The sequence below is a fragment of the Cnephaeus nilssonii genome, assembly GCF_951640355.1.
Source record: "Cnephaeus nilssonii genome assembly, chromosome: 15".
Lineage (NCBI taxonomy): Eukaryota > Metazoa > Chordata > Mammalia > Chiroptera > Vespertilionidae > Cnephaeus > Cnephaeus nilssonii.
In genome coordinates, this window is record NC_137086.1 from 21594673 (window position 1) to 21612354 (window position 17682).

The 17682-nt window shown below is 35.9% G+C and overlaps 1 protein-coding gene across 2 annotated transcripts in view; it reads left to right on the forward strand.

Annotated features, from left to right (window-relative positions):
* The window catches only part of EML4 (EMAP like 4), a 151792-nt gene that overhangs the window by 84572 nt on the left and 49538 nt on the right, over positions 1–17682 (forward strand). For both annotated transcript variants that reach the window (XM_079792090.1, XM_079792089.1), the window contains 4 exons: positions 10544–10667; positions 11856–12005; positions 14916–14985; positions 16572–16682. In XM_079792090.1, coding sequence (XP_079648216.1) covers positions 10544–10667; positions 11856–12005; positions 14916–14985; positions 16572–16682 — 455 coding nt within the window. The remainder of the gene's footprint in view (positions 1–10543; positions 10668–11855; positions 12006–14915; positions 14986–16571; positions 16683–17682) is intronic.

Consider the following 17682-nt stretch of genomic DNA (forward strand, 5'->3'; position numbering starts at 1 on the left):
ACCAAGCATGTCATACTCACAGCTGGCGGGCCGCATGCCTCATTTAAATAAACACGAGTTTGACATGCTTGACTGTAGATGTTTAAACACATGTATTTTGGAGTCCAGAGAGTGGATTCACCATTACTTAGCTTTGTGACTTGAGATTACTACTTATTTTTGTGGGGGGAGAGGTGTTAATCCTCACCTGAGGATATTTTTCCCCATTGATTTTTAGAGAAAGTGAAAGGAAGGTGGAGAGGCAGACAGGGAGACACATAGATTGGTTGCCTCTTGCCCACACCCCAACTGAGGCCAGGGATGGAGCTTGCAACCAAGGTACATGCCCTTGACCGGAATTGAACCCAGGACCCTTTAGTCCACAGGCCAACGCTCTATCCAGTAAGCCATTTTCTTAAGTTTTTTGTTTTCTCATGAGACAATAATAAATCCTAAATGATTATTATGAAGGTAATAAAGTGTTTAAACATATAGTACCTGGCACATCGTATCAAGTAAATTTCAGTTAAATCCTTGCACTAAAATGTGTTGTAAGATGAAAAAATGACCATTAAATAGATGACCTTCATTTGATAAAATTGTAGATATATTTTTAAAGTTTGGTATTCATTTTGAATAGCATATTTCACAGCACATTTACTTACACCTTAGGTATTAATCCAAAATATGTGTTATTTTTGGACTACCTTTAAAATATGATTTATTGATTTCTTTAGCTCTTTTTGACAATGACAAGTGTGACTTGCTCCAAGCCATCTGTTTTGATTTAGGAAGAAGCCTATTTACATTTGATACATTTAGGTGAGTGATAGCAGAGAAAATTTTACTTCGAAGGCCTGAGTCCTTCAGCCACAGCAGAGTGGTAGGAGAAGAGCTGTATGTAAGCTGCATGTTCTGATCAGCACTTAGGCGAAGGAAGGAAACCGTGCATGAAGGCACTGGGAGATGGAATGGGATGTACACAGGGCAATCTCTGAAGCTAGGTGTGTGTGGGAGGACAGGTTAAACCACTGACAAGAGGCTCGTACTGATTTAGATCTTTATCTACACTCAAATCCCAGAAGCCTAAACACTTTCATTGCTATTTCTGGCACATTCTGCTCCCATCACAAGAGAAATAAAGACTTAGCACGTCAAGTTAAACTGAAGAAATTTTCCTGTAGGACTATTTATTGTTAGATGTAGCAGTTAGGTTTCTAGTACAATACCTATTCATTTGGTAAGTTATTGATTAGAAAGCTTTTGAGCTAACTTTTATAAAATTATTTATTGGGGAAAATAGATAATAATCTGACAAATTTTGTAATAAACAAAATGAATACAGCCTATAAGCTCATCCTTATAATGGTTATCAAGTCTATTACATTTTTTAAATATGGAAAATAAGTTTCACATGTCCTCATTTTAAGGCAAAACCTGAATGCCCTCAAGTTACTGCTATTGCTGTGTGTTTTTTCAGGCTTTGATAATCTTTAATCATTTTCCCTGTATAGCGTCTTAGCACATAATTAATTGTCTGATCATGTTAAGAACCTGAATGACTCAGATTCCTACTGGAGAGAAATCTGCTTAATTGAGGAAAAGGGAACTCATCAACCACCAAATCACATGCTTCCTCTTATAGTTTCACTGCTCTAAGATGAGATTCATTCTTGCTTAATTGTCAAATCATGCAGTGATATCCTAGTTACAGGTGTATTTAGCAGGAAGAATAGTTATTATATTTTAGAAAATTGAGACATAAATTGACAATTTATTAGCTACTAAACTGCCTGTCTAAAAATGGCTTCAGATGAAAAGTACAAGTCATTTTGAAATACGTAATTGTCTAAATGCCTTCGGTAATTTGTTGTAGCCACACAGTTCAAATAATCTAAAAATCATTTATAAAATTGGAAAAAGAAAACTCTTAAGTAATCTTGTAATTTTAACCCTTTGCACTCGCTTGCTTTTTTCTCGATTTCTTTATTCTAATGCTAACCGTGTCAAGTCACACTCGACATCCCAGTGCAAAAGGTTAAAAGCTATTCCAGTTCTGATGTGTTTCTTTATTCTTTATCAGATACACTTTTTAAAAATAATTCTTTATTGTTGAAAGTATTACATATGTTCTCCCTTTTCCCCCATTGACCTCCTCCAGCCTGCCCCTGCCCTCCACACCCCAGGCCTTCAGCACCCTATTGTCTGTGTCCATAGGTTATGCATATATGCATACAAGGGTTTTGGTTGATTACCTCCCACCCAACCATCCTCCCCCACCTTCCCTCTGAGATTCCGCACTCTGTTCCATGCTTCCATGTCTCTGGATCCACTCCATTTATCCATTTATTTTGTTACTTAGATTCCACATATGAGTGCAATCATGTGATACTTGTCTTTTCCTGACTGACTTACTTCACATGTATCATGCTAAGTGAAATCAGATACACATTTTAAACATTCATTGAACAAATACTTATTTAACAAGTGCATATTTTGTCAAGACCTATCCTAGGCACTCCAGGATTCAGCAGTTACAATGTCTGAACTTTGTGAAACTTATATTTTGCATGAACAGAGAAATCTGGAAGTACATGAGCCCTGAGGCAAGATATTTCTTGCTTTGTTAAGAATCAGCAAGGAGATCATTGATTGTAGTGTGCATACAATTTTGTACTTATCCTACCTAATAAAATAGTAATATGCAAATTGACCGCACCTTTGCTACGCCCAAGCCACGCCCACCAGCCAAAGCCACACCCACCAGCCAATCAGGGCGAGTATGCAAATTACCCAACAAAGATGGCAGTTAATTTGCATGTGCTGAGAGAGGGAGGAGTGAAGACTGAAGACAACTTAGAAGGAAGAGGGAGGAAAAGCGGAAAGCAAGGTGGCTGCCAGAGGGAAAGCCAGGGCGGGGCAGAGCGGGGTGGAACGGGGCGGAGCAGGGCGGGCGGCAGTGGCGAGCGGGTGCAGGCACGGTGGCCGCAAAGGCAGTGGCAGCGGCAGCGCATGCGGCTGCAACAGCCGCTTGCAGGATTTTCCTGCAAATGGGCTACTAGTTACATTTATAAAATACTGATTGATTCTAAAGAACAGAAGCTTCATTAGGCACCTCTTTTAGGAAAGGGAAGCAAAGTGGTATAGAGGAAAGAGCGTAAGCATGAGACCTAGTTAGTGGTAAAGTGACCTGTACCACCGAAGTTTAAAGAATCAGAATCCTATAATGATTAAAATTATGAGTGTAAATTGAGGAGAAGCTCAAAATTCCATTTGCCAAAAGAAATTATTTAAAAACATGAAACATTGTTCATCTGATAATTTTTTTCTTGTAACTGAGACTTTGGACCTCAGTTCCTTCTATACTAGACAGCACTAAGAGTCTCTAATAACTTTTGAAAGTTCTTTCTTGCAGCAAATAGAAAATGGAGACCCCCCCCCCCCATTCCTTCACTAACTTGTTTTAAAGAATTTGAATACAGGTGCTTTTGTTCAGTGCCTTGTGTTGTTTTCTGACCTGTTGGCTCCAGGCATTCTGTCCAAAGACCTGATCATACTTCTATAAATTGAGTATTGTATCTGAAAGAATAACTAAAACTTATCTATAAGGTATATAGGCTAATAGTCCTACTGACACTGTCTATATATTGTTACCTATTGTGAGGGAGTATATTCTCACCTGCTATGAAGGTGTACAGTTTGAAACAAACAAAAAGTCAAAAAGCCCTTAGCTGAGATGGTACCCAAAATTTTGCAATTTCAGAATTAAGGAAAAAGGGTGCTTGCTTTAAGTCTTTTTAGTTTATTGAATAGCAGGAAAGAAAGACATGGAACCAAATATTGCATTTCAAAAAAAATACTTCTAAAACTTAGATATTGGGTCTCTTAAGATGGGCTAAATAAACATTACTTAGATCCCTAGGTCTGGGCTTGTCCAAGTATTCTCTATATTTTAAAAGAGATAAAAAAAAATAACATGTTTTCTCCATTAGAGATTTTTTAAAAGCCTTGTAAAAGCACAGGTCTGATTTCTTGATGTTGTTGGTAACAATCTTCTAGATTAAAATATGTTTAAAGGCTCTCCAATTTTTTTTTATATAAACTGTCCCAACTTTTAATAATATGTGTTCTTAAAATTCTTTTTCCTTATTTTTAATTGAGAAAAAAGCCCCAACTGCTCCCTTTGGACATGGGAAATAATGACTTTTCATAAGAGAACATCCTAGTCTTATGCATATTTATTTTATTCTGATTGAAAACTTTTCACCCATACCATATTTTCACAACTATAAGCATATGTTTAAAAAAAAAATCTAAACTAGGAAATGTATTTAATCAGAAAATCTTCATTCCTAAAGCATGTCAATTAACTAAGATAACATAGTTAAAAATCCATTTTGTCCAGAAATGGCAATTAGACTTTATGATGTGTTGCTCACTGTAACAATTACTATTTTCCTGAAGCACTTTGAAAATAATTTTGAAACTTGTGATCAGGCTTAGTATAAAAGAGGTACAGTTGATCAGTGACATATACCAAGATTGGGAGAAAAGGCAAAGTAAAATAAATCATGTGGCACATTCCTGAACTATACTTATAATTGGTTCCTCTGGAACTGTTTCACCAAAAATATTTTGAGTATTTCTTTTAATAATGCTTTTTAAATGTTTTAAAGATTGTGAAATATTTTAATCTTTCTGAAATGTATGCAAATAATATATAGCTAGCCCCTATATAGTGACCACCCAGATCTATTAGGTCTTTATATTTTGCTTTGTTTGACTCAGACTGTAGGGATTTGTTTGTTGTTGTTTTTTGTGTTTTGTTTTATTTGTTTAGAAATAAAGCATTTAAGGTGAAGTTGAAGCCTCTCCTTAATCCTGTTTCATTAGAATTTCATGTACAGGTTTTTATTATCTCCCTGTGAGCTCCTGATTCTCTTTCTACTGTGCTGAATTGAGAAAGAGCTAGAAGGGATAAATATTTTGACATCCAGGAGAAGTCAATGGGGGGGAAAGGAGACATATATAATACATTAAGCAATAATGAACTTAAATTTTTAAAAAATGTTAAAAAAAAGAATATCGTAATAATAGCCTCTTGAAAATCCCAGGGAATCTTTTGTGAGAGGAAACAAAAAACTCAAGGACACATCTTTCTGTTTTTAAAACCACTTTTTCAATTGACTTTTTGAAAAACGAGAATCAGCATGTGCACAAGCGATGGATTTGTTTATTTATGAGCGCTGATGCCATTGCCAGGAAGTTCTCAGGGCGTTCTCACCACAGCAGTGGTCCAGCAAGCCCTGGTTTTCTGTAACAAGTGAAAAGGATGTGCAAGACGCATAGGGCTGACTGTGCAGAATGCTGAGCGTTTGGTAAACTGAATCCAACCTCAAGGAGAAAACAGTAACCTTCCTGTAGCAGAAACACCACCAAGGTGGAAAGGTTCTCCCCTGTCATGTCCATGTAACTTGTGATTAGTTACCTTTATATTATGAGACAAAGAATGTTAATAAAGAAATAAGACTGAATAGTTTTTAACATAAAAAAAGTTTTGACATCTGAAGTTTATTTTTTTAAATTTCTTTAGAAAAATTTAATACAACTTGGTATATGCATTAAAATTTAATACAACTTGGTAATGAACATTTTTTTCCATTTAGTGCTTAAAATAACTTTTTGAGCATTTAAATGAGTGATCTGAGAGAATTTTTAAAATACAACCATATTTTGCTTTAGTTCAGGGAAGTTTTCAGCAGTTTAGCCAGTGTTTAGAAGTTTTATGTGTTTATATTGTTGGAATAGACTTCTTTTCTATCTTTTCCCAAAGAAAGACTTTTCCAGGCAGTAAAGATAATCTAAAATGCTTAAGCAAGCTCCCCTATCTGATATTTTCAAGTAATTTTTATGATAATCACAGTTGTAAACAAAACACCAAAGAGAAATCTGATTAAAGGAGGTTTAGATTTAAGAAAGTAGTTAACTGCAACTTGACTTATTATAGTAATTTGTATGAGAGTTGATTAGATGTGTAAGACTTGTTTATGCCTGTGTTGTCAGCTCCTAAGGGGCTGGGTTCACATCTTTTATATCTTCATTATGCATACTCATCACCACCTCACTCCCCGTAATTAAGAATTCAGTAAAACTTACCAGCCAGTAGAACTCTGCCTATAGAACAAAGAAAATTAAGGTAGAATTTCAGTACTTGGTCAAAAATAACTATATAACATTTGACAAGCACCACAAATAGGAATTTTTGAAATCTTTAAAAAGGATTAATAAGATTTGTTTATATTCCTTTTAATTCACCTCTCCCTTTTAAAATTTGTTTATTTTGTGACCAACTTTTACAGCTAGACCTTGGAAAGGGGTGAAATTTAGACTTTATGATAGGACAAATCAAATTCCTAGTTAGAGTCCAAATATACTTACAGATTACACTGTTTCATTGGAATTTTAAAATGTTAAATCATTACTACAATATAGCTGGGTCATTAACGGATTTGAAATTTTATGCTTGAAAAATATATTCTTTTTAAGAAAGTATTTTAGCCTGCCTAAAATGGTCTTTGTCACAGCTACTGTAATATTGTAGTCAATATTTCTAACATCCTATATAATAAAAGCCTAATGTGCAAATTGTCTCCTCGACTGGGAGTTTGACCAGGGGGCAGGGCCAGCCGGACAACCGCCCGCAGCTCCTCCCCCTGGCCAGCCCCGCCCTGGCCAGTGGGGGCGCAGGCAGTGGGGAGGGGGAAGGGAAGCCCTGGCCTGCAGCCGGCAGCCACTAGGGAGCCTACCCATGCACGAATTTCGTGCATTGGGCCTCTAGTCTTGTTTATAAGTCTGTTGTTTAGCTCTCTGATTTTGGGGACTATAACTGTTAATATCAGAGACAAAGCTCAAACTAAAGAATCTTTAATTTTCTGTTTATTGATATTAGGTAGTGTCACACTCTACAACTATATTTTAGTTCAAGGTAAAATGCAAATTCTAGTTTTGATGGACTTTTTAGTTCTAAAGATTGTTTAAAAAAATATTTTAATGGATTCTGAAAGTGAAAATTTGGGGGAGAATGATGCTTTAAATTGTAAGCATTCCCAAAGTTCAGAAGGCTGGTTGTTTGTTTGTTTGTTTGTTTAATTTATAAGCCCAGAAATAGGGCAAGATGTGAAAAAAATACCTGGAGGAATTGATCATGGAGCAGAGTTATCCAGTAATAACTTCCTTTTCCACTCGGTCTGAAGTTTTCCTTTCACTTTTTTACAATCTGTGAAAGATTAATAAATTTTGATTAAAGTCTTTTAAATGTATAAGCAACTTTAATAATCAGTTATGTACATCATTAGGAATCATTTTAGCAAAACTTTTCTCAGAACACCCGAGGTAATATCCCATAGGATTTGGATTAGGGAATTTGGAGCACTTTGAGGGACAGGACAGACTAGGGGAAATGCTAAGGTAGAAGGTTAACAAAACCTGAGGAGGCTGAAGAGGAAGTGCTGGGGGTGGTGTGAGAAGAACATAGAAAGGAAAGTGTAGCATCAAGCATTTCAAAATTTTAACTAGCATTCACTCTTCTCAAAGATAATAGAGCAGAAACATCACCTTCCTCTTCTGTTTCCTACTGTTGGGATTCAGAGCTCAAGCTAATATTATTTGAAATATAAGTAAGCTGTATTGTCAGGTAATTGGACTTCTTTGGACTAGCCTGAGGACCTTACTGAAAGATTCGGAGTGGGCCGGCATCACGCACCTATGACATGAGGCCATGATATATCAAAAGAGATTTTATTCCAGGCACGTGGGTACAGGTGAGCTGAGACCGAGAAAGGCATCAGCCAAGAGAGCAGGGAGAGATAGGTTTTTATTAATTTTTGCTGGCTGTCAACTGCTCTGCTGACATAAGAGTCCGGTCCGTCCTTGATTCTTCCCAGCGTCAGATGGCTAGTGGTTATCTGGGCTATGCGGTGCTCAAGGCTGCAAGCTTTCTGCAAGATATCTGCTAAGCACAGTAAGTTTTCTCTGCCCTGTTTCATTCTCTTTAGCCCTTTCACTTACCATTTGTGTGAACAATACTGTCCAATAGAAACATATATATAAAAAGTAAATAAAGTAAAAAAATAAAATGTTCTAGTAGCCACATTTTAAAAAGTAAAAGGAACACAGGTAAGATAAAGTTTAGTTTATTTATCCCAGTTTATCATTCATTCAGTATGTTTCCCAAGTTCTACATAATACACAAAATTTTGGAAAACAATCTAAAAACTCATTTGAGCTCTCTGAGCCTTAGTTTCCCCTCTGTAAAAGTGGGACTGGAAGTAGGTGAGCTCTAAGATTTCTTTCAGTTCCAACATTATATGTGTCTAGAGAAATGAACTAATGGTGTTTATGGTATTTTTATTAACACTGTTCCACAGGATTTCTAGATAGGTAGTTCCTTTACTTTTACTTAGTTGCTAGTGCTGCTTGAAAGTTGGTAAAGAAATCAGTATGGTATTCTGTTAGCAAAGGTGAGCGTTTTTGTTTTGATTTGTTTTGCTTTTTTCTTTTATACTATCCTAAACCTATTCCCTTTGCTGGACATACAATCTACTCTAAGAGGTGATAGAAGCATCTATTAAATGCTTTCTTTTTTATTCAGAAAGCATTTATGATATACACATGTGATCAAAGATTCTGGGAGAAATTCACGCCCTAACCGGTTTGGCTCAGTGGATAGAGCGTCGGCCAGCAGACTGGAGGGTCCCAGGTTCGATTCGGGTCAAGGGCATGTACCTTGGTTGCGGGCACATCCCCAGTGGGAGGTGTGCAGGAGGTAGCTGATCGATCTTTCTCTCTCATCGATGTTTCTAACACTCTATCCCTCTCCCTTCCTCTCTGTAAAAAATCAATAAAATATATATATTTTTTAAAATTTAAGAACAATTGCAAATTATATAACAAATTCACATTGATAAGAAAGCAAACTGTGGTGGGCGGGGGGACAGACAAGGAAATACAGATAAGGATGGTTGCAGAAGGGAAATAGTTGCAGCTGGTAATCATTTAGTTATCAAAGTTCAGCTCTGCTAAAAATCACCAGGAAGCAGAGCCCACTCTTAGATTCAGAAGTAATAAAGACATACATCATGTGGTGTTAAAATCGTGGCGTGGGAGGTGTTGGCCTGTTCTTAGATCTGAGAGGCTGAGCACACTGTGAGTAATAATAATAAAAATAACTTGAACTTCTCACCCATAACAAGCATAATTTTTAAATATGACTCTGAAGAAATACTTGTAGACTTTCAGCAAAGTAATGTATCTTTCCTTCTTTGGTTTGCATTATGTAAAGTATTGAAGTATTATGTACTCTTCTCCTTAGCAGTATAGGTCATTATTAGAGGTCCTAAGGTTGTATCAGCCTCTGGTTGATGACCACATTTTCAGTCTGTGTCCGCACAAGTTGACAAGTGATAGACACTTCCTATGCTTTGTACTCAGTCCCTTATTTTCTCCTCCTCTTTAGGTTCTTTTGTAACTATTTTGCACCCACTGTCAACATGTATTAAACCTATCTGTATGTAGGTGGGAATACTGGGGCTTTTTGGTGTCTTCTTTTTTTTTTTAAGGCATAAGTAATAATTTCATCTGTTTAATTAAGTGAAATATTGTTCCACTTGTAAAAGGTTTATAATAAAGATTGATTTGATTCTGGAGTTGTCTTTTTGATATTTTTAGTTTTAGACTATTGTAGATCTTATAAACAGCCATTGGTTTATGAAATAAAAGATGTTTTAGAACCTAGGCTGTTAATTAGAAACTGTTTTCTGGCATTGTCTTTAAAATGTTATCTATAATAATAACAGCATAATATGCTAATTAGACTGGACATCCTTCCGGACAACCTCCGGACGAAGCCAGGGCTGTGAAGGCTGCGGCTGTGAGGGCCGAGCCCCTTGCACGAATTTTATGCATTGGGTCTCTAGTTGTATTATAATAGAATTTAATTGCTTAGACCCAGGGCTGCTTGTCGGCCCAATTGTGAAGTGAGGGACATTGGTCATCTTTTCCCTTCCAGCTCTTCTCACAGCCTATATAGCAGAGCTCTGAGTCTCTCTCCCCATCCTGACTTATGAGGGTATTTGACGCCTCTCCTTCTGGAATGTTCTGAGACTGTATTTTTTGTAAGTCATTAAATCATCAGTAGGTTGATCAAATAGTGTGGTAGACATGGTTGTTGTCTGCCCTTGATAATCTCTTTCTTCTTTTCAACTGTTAAACTTCCACGACAAAATTATTTTCTTTTGCATTTTTCTACTTCAACCTTCCTGGCCTTGTTGAAATGTGTCAACTTACACACATAAATATTTTAATTATGAAAATAGTTACTCTCATTTAAGGAAAAAAATAGTTTTTTCTTACAATGTTTTGGTCTAGATTTTTATACACAAAAACAATGATGTATAATAAGACTAGAACTCTAAAGTAGCTATTTTTATCATATTACATTAATCACTTTTCTGTGGTTATTCAGAAAAGACATCTCTGACTTAATTTTTGTCTTGTGTTTCAACAGAAGGAGACTATGTTAAAATGTTTATGCGAGGTCGGCCAATTACAATGTTTATTCCTTCTGATGTTGACAACTATGATGACATCAGAACAGAACTGCCTCCTGAGAAGCTCAAACTGGAGTGGGTGTATCCTTTTTTACCGTGACAGCAAATCCTCTGGCTTCATTTAAGAAAATTAGTTTACCTAACCTCTATCAAAATGATTTTTATATCAGAAAGTAAATGTAATAAGCTTACCAACCTCTGATCCTTTTACATGTTTTATATATTTTGCTGTTAGCAATTTAAAATTCACCAAAATTAATGTCTTTGAATAGGACAAGCAATATTTTAGATCATTATGGTAGGTTTTTGTGATATGATAGCAAAGGCATTAGACTGAAATTGGAAGACTAGTGTTTGAGTCATGGCTCTGCCACTAACCCCCAGTAAAACTTACTTTCTTCACTTGAAAAAGAGGTTCATAACCCCTACCTCACAGGTCTGTTGTGAGAATTAAATAAGAAAATGTCAGTTAAGTATTTTGTAACCTAGGAAATACGAATTAAGAGCTCAAATTAACAAGGTTGCTTTTAATTCCAGAATTAACTTCTGTTCTTAGCCAGACTTTTTAAAAAATGACTATATGAAACAGATCTCTCCTAATTTCACTTAGAAATTCTCCCTTCTCTCAGAACGTCTAAGAAACTCACAGTGAAGCAGAAGGGAGCTAATAGTTTGAACTCTGCTTTCTGTCTCTGTTCTCCTACATTCTCTTTCCTCACCCCTTGAATCATTCCCTCCTTTTGGCAGAAATTAGCTTGGGAAATCTCTCCAATCCTATAATTCTGTACAACTGTTTAACATACACTCTGCCTACCAAACTATGCCTGACAATCTCTGCTTTATCATTTAGGTCAAGCATAAATGTCACTTTCTCAGATAGCCCTTCTTTTGATCCCTCTTTTTCTCTCCATTTAAATTAGGTCTTTTTATTCTTCTACCATGCTGTTATTTTCCCCCCACAATTTCTAACGATATAATTGGTGTTTGTTTTTGTCATTTTTGCCAGAGCCTAACTAAGCTCCAGGGACATAGGCCTCACATTGGTTTGTATATTTAGCTCTGTGCCTGACACATCAGGAACTCAATCTATATGTGTCTGTTAAATGGGGAAATTAAGATTCAAGTACACTGGCAAACATGAGTTTTCAAATTCCAATCCAGTCCTCTTTACATTATACCTTTCTGATATCTTTATGTATCCTTGAAAAAAATGTTAATTTAACACCTTGAATATTATGCTTGTTTAAAACCTTGACTCTTCCTTTTAAGATATGGTTATCGAGGAAAGGACTGTCGAGCTAATGTTTACCTTCTTCCTACCGGGGAAATAGTTTATTTCATAGCATCAGTAGTAGTACTATTTAATTATGAGGAGAGAACTCAACGGCACTACCTGGGTCATACAGACTGTGTGAAATGGTTGGTATCATTTAATATTGTTTGTTTTTTAATTTCATGCTCTCATTTTTGTTTCTTGGGGTTTTAAAAATCTTGGTTTTATTGGAAATGATTTCTTGTGGACACCTCAGAATTTAAGGATATTACGGGCATTGCCTTTTAGAAAGAGTGGAAGGAAGGGAGAGAAGGGGCGAGAGAGAGAAACATCAGTGTGTGAGAGAAATATCGATTGGTTGCCTCCCAAACGAGCCCTGACTGGGCCAGGGGATCAAACCTGCAACCCAGATTCATGCCCTTCCTCTCTAAAAATCAGTTAAAAAATATATTTTTAAAAAGCAGATCCATTGTTAGTTTTTTGAGGAAACTCCATACTGTTTTCCACAGTGGCTGCACCAGTCTGCATTCCCACCAACAGTGCACTAGGGTTCCCTTTTTTCCACATTCCTTCCAGTTCCTGTCGTTTGCTGATTTATTGATAGTAGCCATTCTGACAGGTGTTAGGTGATACCTCATTGTAGTTTTAATTTGCATTTTCTCTGATGATTAGTGACCTTGAGCATTTTTTCATATGTCTATTGGCCATGTATATGTACTCTTTGGAGAAGTGTCTATTCAGGTCCTTTGCCCATTTTTAATTGTATTGTTTGTCTTCCTGGTGTTGATCTGTATTGGTTCTTTTATATATATTGAAATTAACCCCTTATGAGATGAATCATTGGTGAATATCTTCTCCCATATCGTGGGTTCCCTTTTTGTTTTGTTGAGGGTTTATTTTCCTGTACAGAAGCTTTTTCGTTTGATGTAGTCCCATTTATTTATTTTTTCCTATATTTCCTTCAGAAGCATATCAGCAAAAATAATGCTCTGAGAGATGTCTGAAATTTTATTGCCTTATGTCTTTTATCCATTTTTTCTTTTTTCTTGTGTATGGTGTAAGTTGATGGTCTAGTTGCACTATTTTGCATGTAACTGTCCAATTTTCTCAACATCATTTATTGAAGAGACTGTTTGTACTCCACTGCATGCTCTTGCCTCCTTTGTCAAATATTAATTAACCCTAAAGGCATGGGTTGATTTGTGGGTTCTCTGTTCTGTTTAGTTTATCTATATGCCTGTTCTTGCGCCAGTACTGGGCAGTTTAGATTACGGTGGCTTTGTAGTGTAGTTTGATATCTGGTATTGTGACCATTTGGGGCTTTTATGGTTCCAAATAAATGTTTGGAATATTTATTCTAGATCTGTGAAATATGTCATTGGTATATTAATAGGAATTACGTTGAATCTATATAGATTGCTTTGAGTAATATGAACATTTTAATGATGTTAATTCTTCCGATCCATGAATATGGTATATGCTTCTACTTGTTGCATTTTCCTCTGTTTCTTTCGTGTCCTTTAGTTTTCCGAGTACAGACAGGTCTTTTACCTCATTGGTTAAGTTTATTCCTAGGTACCTTCTTTTTTGTTGTTGCAATTGTAAATAGGATTGTTTTTTAGTTTCTGAGAGTTTGTTATTGGTGTATAAAAATGCCACCGATTTCTGAATATTAATTTTGTATCCTGCTACTTTGCCAACTTCATTTATTAGATGTAGTAGTTTTTTGGTGGATTATTTAGGGTTTTCTATGTATAATATGTCACCTGTGAATAATGACAATTTTAGTACCTCCTTTCTAATTTGGATGCCTTTTATTTCTTCTTCTTATCTGATTGCTGTGGCTAGGACTTCCAGCACTATGTTGAATAAGAGTAGTGAAAGTGGACATCCTTGTCTTGTTTCTGATCTTGAGAGAAATGCTTTTAGTTTTTGCCCATTGAGCATTATATTGGCTGTAGAGTTTTTATAGATGGCATTTATTGTTATGTTGAGGTGTGATCCCTATATTCCCACCTACTGAGAGTTTTTATCATAAAGGGGTCCTGGATTTTATCAAATGCTTTTTTTATATCTGTTGATATGATCAGTGATTCTTATCTTTCATTTTGTTTATGTGATGTATCACATGTATTGATTTGTGTGGGTTATTTTGGCTCTCCTTTTGTAATTGGGTCTTGTTTGTTATTGTCCCATTTGTGGGTGGAATCTCTCCTCAGGCTGGCTGACTATGAGGCTAACTCCCGCCCATATCATGCTAGCTATTGAACAGGTACTAAGTTGTGGGTTTGCTCTCCAGTCAGGGTGCGTACAAGAGACAACCAATTGATGTTTCTCTCTCACATCAATGTTTCTCTCTCTCTCCCTCCCTCCCTCCCTCTCAGTCTCAAGGTGGTTTCTGCCCTTCCTTGTTTAAAAGCCTCCTCTTCAACTGGTCTTTAGTTGGTAATTCAGGGTGAATGTTCCCCAGTTTAGCTTTATTTCCAGTTTGGTGCAAGAAAAATCCACATACTCAGCCACCATCTTGAAACCCTTAATGCTCATGTTTTAATAGATTAAAATTACAATGCGTTATACATCTTCACTGTAATAAACCCATGTGAAATATGTATATGTACATAGGTGCAGAACTAGAAAGGAACTTGGACATATGAAAACAATTTAGGTGGAGAAATTAAGCAAAAAACAAAACAACTCATAGTCACAGGCAACATAACAGCATGGCGATTACTAGAGGGGAAAGAAGGGTGGGTAGGTAGAAGGGGAAAAAAAAGAAAAGTTTAATTTATTAAGCCACAATTGTGAATAAATATTTTCTTCAGATTTAGTGTTTTGTTAATTTGTCAAGTTTAATAAAGAAAGAAGTACAGCTAGAAACTTAGAAAAGAAATCTTTTTATACTTGATGTTTATTTGATTTGTTAAAGAAAAAGAAATAGGTCCCTGGGAGATTTTTTAATGATTAAAAAACTGTTTGAAAAATGTTGATACTAAGGCATATTTCTGCTGTTGCGTATGATTCCTATATTTAAAATTGTTGTTAATACTGCTTTTCAGCCTTGCTATACATCCTGACAAAATTAGGATTGCAACTGGACAGATAGCTGGAGTGGATAAAGATGGAAGGGTGAGTGTCTCAGTTTTATGCCTTCTGTGCCTAGTGACATTACTACTAGAATGGAATTGATGACAACTTTTATCTCAATTTACTCTTCTAAAATTTAACTATTATTTCTAGTATAAGCAAGGAAAAAAATATTAGAATGTAAAAACATTCTAAAAACCAAAAGAGAATTATACTACTTAAATATTTTTTTCTAAAAACCAAGTCTTCTCGCCCAACCAGCGTGGCTCAGTGGTTGAGCATCGACCTATGAACCAGGAGGTAATGGTTCGATTCCCGGTCAGAGCATACGCCCGGGTTACGGGTTCGATCCCCAGTGTGGGGTGTTCAGGAGGCAGCCGATCAGTGATTTTCTAATCATTGATTTCTCTCTCTCTCTCTCTCTCTCTCTCTCTCTCTCTCTCTCTCTCTCTCTCTTCCTCTCCTAAATCAATAAAAACATATTTTTAAAAAAACCATACACACAAAGAAACAAGTGTGCTCCTTAAGGAAACTACTTACTTTTAAAAATGGGAATACTGATAAGATTGTTAACTTATATATTTTTTATATATTTTTATTGATTTCAGAGAGGAAGGGAGAGGAAGAGAGAGAGAGAGAAACATAAATGATGAGCGAGAATCATTAATTGGCTGCCTCCTGCACACCCCTTACCAGGGACCAAACCCACATCCTACCAGGAATCAAACCGTGACCTCCTGTGTTCATAAGTCAAGGCTCAACCACTGAGCCATGGCGGCTGGGCGTTATATATATTTTTTAGAATAAGTTATCAGTATTTGCTATTGGTACTGCAATTTCCCTAAATTGATTTTATATATGAGTAGCACTGATAATACTTGAAAATTTTTAGTTGCTATTCAATTGCTAAATAGGCTTAAATAACAAATCCCTTATTTGTAAGGATCAATAGTGAATATTAATGATGATTGATTAGAAGTATATGACTGTACTCATGATATTCTCTGGCTTGTTTCTTTCATGAAAAGGACTTGGAGGGATTATATTTGAAGACTTACAAGACCCCTTCCAGTTCCAGATTCTGTTTTAAGAACTGTTAGCTTAGCAGTTTATTGAGCACTGATTTTAAAAAATATTCTTTTCCTAAGAATAAAGGTAATGCTAAAAGCAGGATATCCAGAGCAAATTTTTCTGGGTTCGAATCCTAACTCCACCTTTTAATAGCTGTGTAATTTTGGACAAGTTATTTAAATCTCTATATCTCAGTTTCCTCATTTGTGAAATGGTGATTGTAATAGTAAATAGGTCATAGCATTATGAAGATTAAACTAATTAATACAAGTGATGTACTTAGAATAGTATATGGCACTTGAGAAATGTTCAGATCATCTGCTGCTACAACTATTATCACTGTTGTTATAGCCTTATTTTCATGGTATGAGAAGAAAATACCTGCTCACGATTCTTTGAGGGCATGTCTAAATGTAGTAGCTATTTTTTATTAGATATTTATCCATCTCTATTACTTTTTTTAAGACAGTGAACAGTTCTGTGTTGTAGTGGTATTCATTGGCATCCACCTATATACCAGTTAGTCCTAGCTTGTGTTTTTCCCCTTGTTTTTGCAGCCTCTGCAACCCCATGTCAGAGTGTGGGATTCAGTTAGTCTATCCACACTGCAGATTATTGGACTTGGAACTTTTGAGCGTGGAGTAGGATGCCTGGATTTTTCAAAAGCTGTAAGTAATAATTTTTAAAGGCGTAAGCAAGAGGTACAAAGAAGCCAAAAAGAAGTTAAGCTAATTTTTGTGTCTGTGCGTTCATAGAAAGTGATAACTCTGAATTGAAATATGGGATATTAGCTATAGCCAGCATTTTAACCTAAATACTAAAGTACTTTGGTTTAGCCAGGATCCAGAATATTACACTTAATTATACTTAATTTTTTTCTGTCCTGAAATAAAATTCCCGTGTAATATCGGGAAATGTTAGAGGAATACATGGTTGGCATAGTAAAAGTAAAACAAGCAGTAAGTTGTACTTTTGTTTAACTTGGATAACGGAGCTCTATTTTATTTAGAAAATTCACAGACCTGAAACTTGGTCGATTATGCACAAATATTGTCTTTTCTTAATGTCATGTTGGAGCAAAAGACAGAACTTTATATTCACTAAAATCATGAATTATCATGGCTCTGAATTAATGACAACATGAGTTTAAAATTCAGTGTATAACAATTTTACCTAAACCTTGAAGCTTTATTCTGAGGGGAAATAAAATAGGATGTTACTAATTTAAACCGTCTCTTCACTCTTAAATTATATGTAATTATTCATATTAATTTAAATGTAGGAGAGCTACATTTTAGGCTCCATAATTTTTTTTTGTTTGTTTTACAGAGAGAGAGAAATATCGATGGGTTGCCTCTCACTCTCCTCGGGGATCTAACCCACAATCTAGATATGTGCCCTGACCAGGAATTAAACCTGCAACCTTTTGGTGTATGGGATGACACTCCAACCAGCTGAGCCACACTGACGAGGGCAGGATCCATAATTTTTAGTTTCAAATATAAATATCCAGATTTTATTGGGTCCCATTCATACTTTAGAATATATTAATCCTCTCTAATAAAACGGTAATATGCAAATTAACCATCACTCCGCTACATGAGCCACACCCACCAGCCAAGCCACGCCCACCAGCCAATCAGGGCGAATATGCAAATTAACCCCAAT